The sequence below is a fragment of the Anabas testudineus genome, chromosome 3 (assembly GCF_900324465.2).
Source record: "Anabas testudineus chromosome 3, fAnaTes1.2, whole genome shotgun sequence".
Classification (NCBI taxonomy): domain Eukaryota; kingdom Metazoa; phylum Chordata; class Actinopteri; order Anabantiformes; family Anabantidae; genus Anabas; species Anabas testudineus.
The window spans coordinates 16204005-16213032 of record NC_046612.1 but is presented as its reverse complement, the minus strand read 5'-3'; the positions used below and the strand labels follow the sequence as shown (position 1 = coordinate 16213032).

General features: G+C 38.6%; 1 protein-coding gene across 1 annotated transcript; it reads left to right on the top strand.

The window, feature by feature from the left end:
* The first annotated feature begins 5617 nt into the window (after window positions 1–5617).
* slc35c1 (solute carrier family 35 member C1) lies at window positions 5618–7776 on the top strand. Its single transcript, XM_026377522.1, has 2 exons — window positions 5618–6447; window positions 6638–7776. The coding sequence occupies exons 1-2, from the start codon at window positions 5928–5930 to the stop codon at window positions 7216–7218; spliced, it is 1101 nt and encodes a 366-aa protein (XP_026233307.1). The 5' UTR covers window positions 5618–5927; the 3' UTR covers window positions 7219–7776.
* The last annotated feature ends 1252 nt before the right edge of the window (window positions 7777–9028 follow it).

The window sequence follows — 9028 nt, the reverse complement described above, 5'->3', positions numbered from 1 at the left end:
AATTTATTCCACATCAATATTTTACCATGTCAGCAGAAACACTGACTAAACCATGAGAGAATGGAGAATGCGGCTCCTTTTTTTTTTACCAGCCTGTCCCCCATCACTGCACTCTACTGTGTACACACACACAAACACACACACGCCAGTGCCATTTATTCAATCATTTGTCTTTTCACGGCAATGATTTATTTTTCGCGGTGGAGGATTTTGAGGGATGGGGTGATGCAAGAGTTGAAAAGTGAAGAGTTGACTTAAACCCCAAATTACAACTGACCATCTGAATGAGTGTTAACATGAAATTAAGCACATTATGATATGTAATTACAGTTATGACTCATGTTTGTGTGCTACATTCAAAGACTGGCACTGGGTTTACAGTAGCACTTAATGATTGCATGCATTTCTGAGTCTTTCTGCCTAAATTCTATTACTTGAGTATGTTTGTGTCTGAGCATTAACCTTTGTTTTGTTTTTATTATTTACATATAATTCCAGAACTGGAGAGCTATGTTATGCAATGAGACAGAATCATCAAATATCAAATAAAAATCATTATTAAGGAAGTGAACCTTGACTCAAAGCACCAGTTCTCAGAAGGCTTTGACATTGGACATGTTATTACTGAATACTAACGTCATAGACATTGTTTCCTTTAAGTAAAAATCTATCTGATGGGTTCATGGCTCTATTTCTGCTTCCTGAGCTTTTAATGTGCCTAACACAAAAAGGTTTCAAATTTCAAATGTGTCTACATACAAGTTCCTGACAATAACAAGATAGAAGAGGTGTTTCGCAACCTGTTAATTGTCTTCAGTTGGAACTTCATTGGCAAGTAATGTGCATGTTGAAATCAGGAAATCAACAAAAAAAAAAAACTCTCTCTGTCACCGACAAAGATATTTGTTTTCTGGAGCTGTGACACTAGACTGCACTTGTGATATACATTGAGTTGGTTTTATATTTTATGATATGAAGCCTCAGCAGCTACAAAAAGTAATTGAAGCTAGCTCATTGGATTTTCCTTTGAGCACTGTAAAATCATATTTACATTTTTTGATTGAATGTTGATGATTGTTTTCTAGTAAGACTAGATAGCTGCACATGTGCTAACATTTCCACAACAACTGTTTTTGATTGTTTTTACTAAGTCACTAGTATGAGTGACCATATGACAAGTCACTTTTTTTTTTGGTGTTACAATAATCCTGCAACCAAGCGCTTCGTTCAAATGACCTGCTTTATTCCCAGCATTTACTTCCTTTCAGTAGTCAGGGTTGTGGTTATGAGGGTCAGCACTAATAATAACAAACCGCCCAATATGGCGGTTAACCTTAGACTGCAAACTGCTAAAGAGACTGGACCTATGGCCCCTAAATAACACTGAACACAACTGAACATCAGCAATGTACCGATATGAATCTCTAATATAATTAGTATAAGTAAAAATTGCACTGGAACTGTGTGGCTTGTTATTGCATCGACTTTGGTCTCATACTTTTAGTTTTATGCAGTGGCTAATTTCATTGGAACTTTTTCATTGGTTTAGAGAAGAGTAGTCGCAGATATGAAAGGAGGAAACTAAAGCGGGAAACTGACAAAGGGAAGCACAACAGAAGAGATAAACAGCAAAGGAAAGTGTAGTAAGAATGATTGGGTAAGAAAAAAATATAGGGGAGAGAAAGTGAGATTTATTTACTGCTACATCGGAACACTAACAGCACATTCAAGACTGGTGTGAAAACATTTAAAACCAAGGAGATAATTAACCAGACCATTGGACAGCAGTGCAGGGGAGTGGAAATACAAGTACACAACCACTTCAGCTTCATTAGCGATGTTGTAATCAGCGAGTCACTCAGCGAGGTAGTGTGCTGGTGACCTTTGTAGTGTACTCATATGCACTGTGCTGTGGTCAATTCTCAGGGATGAACTAGTTTTATTCAATTTGCCAGAAACGATTAGCTGAACCAGAAAGAGGGAAATATAGTGGTTATGTGTCTTGCCTTTTTCTTCAGTTATGAGATTAGCATCATGCATATTTCAAGAAAACACAATTTCTTTCTATACAGCGACGTGAATATAAATTGTCTCCTAATCCACATATCAATGATCTCCCAGAAAATCAACATATTTTCAGTTCAGCATCTGTCAACTGCTCTTTACAGCTGTAAAAATATTATATTGTGTTGTAGCATAAATACAGATGCTGCTGAGCACACTTTTGAAAGCTGGGAGGAAAGGTATCTTTAGAATTACACCAGAGTGCTAACGGCAGCACCATGGCCATCATGTCGCTCCACCATACAGGATACTGATGCTCCTCATGAACAGATGAGTCATCAGACTCATCTTGGACAAGAGTTTGGAGACTGTCAGCCAACTGAACTAGGCCAAACGTGTCAGTCTGACAGTGACAAATAGAGCATCTGCATATATACTGCAGCTGTATTTCATGTAGGCAAGCTAAGAGGACGATGGACAGCTTACTGAATAGTTAAAGGGGTTCTTAATAGCTCTATGGTGCTATTTAATTCCAAGAGAATAGTTCATTCATGTTTTATGGTCTTCTTCAAGAGAATGTCCTCCTTCCTTGACTCTAAAAGTCTTACAAGGTTAGAATGTTTTATGTGCCCTGATGGACAAAGATGTCCCGTCGATTAGGAATTATTTGCTTTGTATTAGGAACTGCGAATAGTTATAGCACAACTATAATAGGTGTGAGCAAGCAAAAGGAAATCCAATCTTGATAATTATTCTTTATAATAAATGTGATAATAAAGACCTTTTGCACAGTTTTTGGATTTCAAAAATGGTGCATATTACTCCCCTTCAATACAGCACAAAACGAGATTTGAGATTTGTGGTTGTGAGATCAACAATCTTTTACCCTTAAATTGTTTTCATTCTTGCATGTCTATGTTTTTTTTTCATCAGATCCAGATGTAAACATATGGAAATAAAAGCTGAAATGTTGATATTTTCATAACTCATATTCATCTTTTCATGCCAAACCCAAATGTTTTCAGTCTGCAGCTAAAATGAAGGAAGTGGCCTCACCTTTCCAATACTTTTGGAGGGGAGTGCATACTGTCTACTGCAGTGTCCTAAATGCAGCCTTTAAAACATGGAATCAATTCCAGCTAGACAACTTATTAACTCCGCTTTACATGACTGTGTTCTTCGTTTAAGCCTATAAAACTCTAAATGTACAGAGTTTAACTTCAAGGGGGGTCTTGGGTCCTTTTGTGTCTCTGTACAGCGAGAAAGAAGAGGTTTGTACAACTACGGGGAGATCAAAGTGGTAAAAGCAGTAAAGTTGGGGAACCAACCTTGGTCCACAAGGGAGGATTATATGTGTTTGAAATTAAGCTGCCCTGTGGACTGTACCACACATTATGAATAGCAATTACCTATAGAACAGCACAACAGTGGCACTGTTATCTATGCACTGTTAATGAAACAGTAGTCTTCCTCCATGCTATGTTGTTGCCTCCCATTGAATTGATGAGTGATAGTGGAAACAGGAAAGTGTCATTGTAGTGTGGGCACTGTTGCGTTGTTGCAATTGTTCAACAGCACATTAAAATGCATTCAAGTGTCATTTTAGTAGCTCTGTGGGCTCAAAGGTGTGAAGAGGGAGAAATGTGGCAGCTTTACCTCTGCTTTGAAGTTTCTTGTTGACTTTTCCTTGATTTACTTCTGTGCCTAAATGAAATAAATATATATATTTATTTTTTTAAGTAAAATCCTTTTTTCTGCATAAAATTATGTTTTCACTTGTTGCTCTGTACTCCACGCAATTATTTGTTTCAAATATTTGCTATATTGGCCACATTATTTGGACACATAAAGTACAGTTGGTGACATGGACAGTGGAACATCCTGTAATATTAGGCGATGATATGCTCATGCACAGATTTCAAACTGTGATTTAAAAATTTACCTCAGTTTCTGTGTTTGTGTGGAAATGTCCCCAACTGGCAGGGGTCAGGGAGACAGACTGTCTCATGAACAGCAATCTCAGCTCCAGCACAGCATTTCGTTCTTTCCAAAACCTGAGCAAAAGGAGGCACAATAAGGGGTCAGACACCCCTTGATGGATGTGCTGATAGGCTGCATCAGGCTGCACAAATAGTGCCTCTGCATTCCTGGAGGAAAATTGAGCTTTACATCCTTGCTGAGAGCATAGTATATGAGTGAGTCTGTGAGTCCATGGGCATAGCTTACTGGCTCAGCGTCTAACACCGGTACACCAGCAAAGTGACTCGATGTGTATTGCAGTGGAAAATAAAACACCAATAGACAACACTCACTTACAGCAATTTTACAGGAACTGAGCAAGCTTGTGATTGTGTAAAAGGAAAACGATGGTAGCAAGAAGACACAACGTTTTACACGAGGTCTGGTCTGGAAGCACAAAAAATAATTTTCTTAGATAGTATTTTATTTTAAAACACATTGTTGTGAAAGGAGCACGCATATATTAAGAAAATACATGACAATCTACAAATTAGTGTAAATATGTATACAAAAAAGTAAATAAAAAAAGCAGCCTCTCTCAGAATAAGGGAAGGTAACACATACAAATGGCTAACTTGATGAATGAATTGAGGTGGTTCTGCATGAAGGAAATCGAATTCAAAAAAATAAACCAAACAAAAACAAGCAAGCCCATGTACAGTATGTAAAATCACCAAAATAGGATGCAGGGTCTTAAGATCTGTTCTAATCTTGAGTGTCCTAAGATGCCATTTATCACAATGCGCCTGGTCTGACTTTGTTGACAACCTTTAATTTAATGCTGTCCTCCTCTCACCACATTTCATATCTATTGCTGTCTTTCTTCACTGTCAAATAAAAATGCTAAAACATGCTAATGCACATACAGTGTATTCTGTTGTACTCGTTGATGACATGAAAGATGCAGTGTTACAAACCAAAGTTTATATTAAACCATGAGTCTAACAGTTACATTTTGATCATATGTTGTACCAAATTACACATATTTTCACTTTGCAACTACAATGTTAGGTTTCAATCTGAGGTAAAAAAAATTTGCAGCAGTGATGCCAAGAATGATGATTGTTTGCTGCCCTCTAATGTCTAGAGGTTTTAGTACAGTGCGTCTGAACTGGAGCAGTGTTTATTGCAGTAGGCTATTTTTCCAATGAGATCAGACTTAAAATTCATTAATAATCTATTTTATTCCTCCTACAAAAATCAAAGAATACATTTACTAGCATTGTACCTGTAGAACTATGTTTACTTTCAGTTGAACAATATCAGATAAACCTTATGGGGAAACAGTGCAGTCTATGGGTGGATCTGCTGCCCCCTATATAAACACATTTGGTGTGAACTAAAAACTGTATTAATTATTACATAAAATATAAGATAAAAATATAGCTTGCTATAATAATACTGTTAAAACAGTTGAATGAGTGAGTTAGTTTAATCACAAGTTGACATTTTGATCTGTAAATACATGTATTCAGGGAAAATATAATTTAAATAAATGAAATAAAAAAAGAGAAAGCGGAAGTCGTCACGCTCAGAACAACTTCCTGTTTGGGCTGTTTTTTTTTTTTTATTTTATTATCCACCTAGTAAAAGAAGGGATTGCCCGAAGTCGGTACAAGTTTACTTGTTGACTGCACCGGCCTTTTAGCAGAGTTGTAAAACCACATAAAGACCATGTATTTATTTCGTTCTTTGTATTTTCTTTAAGCGTAACCCAGCTCTAGAGTTGTTTGGATTTTATTTTGAAAAAACAAACCGGAAGTCTTTTTGTTTTGGCCGGTGGCTGAACACAGCAGTCATGACTGAAACCAGTTAGTTAGCTGGTGCTGCTGGTCTCTAGCTACATTTTAAGCCCACGTAGCGGGTCCAGTTTTGGACCAGGTTGTTGTCAATTCTTTGTAATCATGAACAGGACTCAGCTGAAGCGGTCCGGCATCTTGAGGATGGCTCTAGCCGGCTCGGAAACGATGGACCAGGACGACCACGGGCAGACTTTCCTCTTCCGGGCGCTCAGGATAGCAGCGGTGGTCGCTCTCTACTGGTTCGTCTCAATAACAATGGTGTTCCTTAATAATCACCTGCTCGACAACCGGGACCTGGACGTGCCGTTATTTGTCACTTTCTATCAGTGCGCGGTGACTGTTGGCCTCTGCTGGCTCCTGCAGCTCCTGTCCAAGTTGTGCCCGGGGCTCATCGACTTCCCGTCGGTCCGGTTCGACGTGAAGACGTCTCGGGAGATCCTGCCTCTGTCCGTGGTGTTCATCAGCATGATCACCTTCAACAACCTGTGCCTCAAATATGTCGGAGTGGCCTTTTACACGGTCGGTCGTTCACTCAGCACCGTCTTCAATGTGCTGTTGTCCTACGTGATCCTGAAGCAAACCACATCCTTCCAAGCTCTGATGTGCTGTGGGATCATATTAGGTAGGTTTGACTTCAGTTTATTTATCTGTTCATCTTAGATCAATAATATCCTGATATGACAAAGAGCTGTGCGTTACTGAAATAGGTTAGTAACATTTCTAAAGTGGCAGATCCTGCAAGTACAGGACGAGCAGGGGGCCCACACTTTTCTCTATGGCCTGAACCCTAACAGTATGTCCTTCTCTCCCAGGTGGATTCTGGCTTGGTGTGGACCAGGAAGGCATAGCTGGGTCCCTCTCTTGGTCAGGGGTCTTTTTTGGGGTGCTGGCCAGCGCTTGTGTCTCTCTGAACGCCATCTACACGAAGAAGGTGATGCCAGCAGTGGATGGAAACGTCTGGAAGCTGTCCTACTACAACAACATCAACGCCTGCGTCCTGTTCCTCCCGCTCATTCTTGTGTTTGGAGAGTTGGGTCATCTTGCCAGCTTCAGCCGCCTCAACGACCTCGGGTTTTGGGGTATGATGACACTTGGAGGAGTGTTCGGCTTTGCCATTGGCTACGTCACAGGTCTCCAGATCAAGTATACCAGTCCGCTCACACACAATGTTTCAGGGACAGCAAAGGCCTGCGCACAGACTGTTATTGCGGTTGTGTACAACTCTTCCAGTAAAAGCCTGCTGTGGTGGACCAGTAACATGATGGTTCTTTGTGGCTCCTCAGCCTACACCTGGGTGAAAAGTCTAGAAATGAAGAAGCATCCTCGCAAAGATCCTGAGGTATCAGTCAAGGAAAAGCTGCTTCCTGGGGAGAAAAGCAACATAGGAGTGTAACTATACTGAGAAACTTGGCTCCAATTCATGTGATGGGAGAATGTAGATTAGTGGTTGACGTGCTTTATGATGTATGTGGAATCAATGATTTTGAAAAGTTTTAAAAGTCTATTGTTTTTTATACGGTTTGAATTAAGGTCTGTAAATACACTTATTTTATTTAAAGCTATTCACAGGTTTTTGGGACCTTTTTACCAATATTTGTAATGAAATCTGATGAAGTGCAGTCTGCAAGTGAAGGAAAAATAAAGCTTTAATTCACAGGAAAGATATTTACTAGCAAAATAGTGTTTTTAAACATGCTGTTTACTACTGATTATATTATTTTTATTAGAAGGAGATGTAAAACATGTAAAGAGCTGCCATTTCTATGAATGTATATCACGTATATCATGGTTGTATGAGTGTTTTAAAGATAGATCCTGGGTAAGCTTTGGGCTAGACGAATGTCCAGTAGTTTTTGGCAGATACCACAGTCAAGATGATCACAAACCTGTCATCAGTGGGATCGACAAACGATATGCCTTTTATCTCAAAATAAAACACTCCTTCACCATTTCAAATAGTTTGTGTTGTTTACAATATAGCACAGTTTGTTTCTGAGCTAAACTTAAAAACCACCTCCTTCGATGTCGGCTCTTCCTATCATTGTGAAGCAGAATTCACCAAGCGTTGGATTGTTCACCCACTAATAGGGAACGTGAGCTGGGTTTAGACCGTCGTGAGACAGGTTAGTTAGTTACCCTACTGATGATGTGTTGTTACAATAGATATGTTGTTGCAAATACAAAAATGTATTTGCATTTCAAAACGAATGTGGGGCAAACTGAAAGAGATCTCTTTCAGAATATTTGGTTTACGTGTACTAAATCATGTGCAAACCTGTAACACCTGCAAAAAAAAAAAACAATAAGAGTTGATCTGCTAAAGGTTCACAATGAAGAATTTGTAATGAGGAAAATTGCTCACACTGTGAATTTTGCACCTTTGATTTCATAAATGTGCAAAGCAAGACATTTTTGTCCAAGTGCGCAACCACCAAAAACTGCTCTTTTTGGTTTTAATTGGTTGCGTCTGAATTGAAATTTTTTATGTGTTGTAATGACTAACATATGTATTATTACCTTTAGATTTCATAGCAATGTGTAATTGTACCACAAATGAGTAATTATTTGTTCATTCACTCTTAACTTGTGGGAAATGACACAAAAGGTACTGTACCTCAGGCCTGAAAAGGTCTGGATAACCATGATCTTTAATCAAAATCAGCTTTGTACCATGTCTTTAAATTGTTATAACATTTCACTTTAACAAAAACCCAGCCAGTGAGCTTATTTAAAGGTAAACATGAAATATTCAACATTTCAGTTTCAAATATTTGTAAGTTTACTTATTATAAATGAAAATTACACTTTATGACTCATGACTATGTTTGATGATGATAATAGTTTATTTTAATGCATTTCCGTTCATTAATGTGATATGTTGGCATTTCTGTCAAATACAGTATAGCTGCTACGTACAGAGCATCCAGAAAGTTTTCACACTGCTTAACTTTCTCCACATTTTGTTATATTACAGCTGTATTCCAAAATGGATTAAATCCCATGATTTGGTAAGGAATACACTGGTCTATATGAGTTAGAGTTAAAGTTAATAGTTCATGTCAGAGCACAAACCAAGCCATCAAGTCCATCGTCTGTAGACCTCAGAGACAGGATTGTATGGAGGCACAGATCTGGGGAAGGGTACAGAAACATTTCTGCAGCATTGAAAGTCCCAATGAGCACAGTGACCTCCATCATCCATA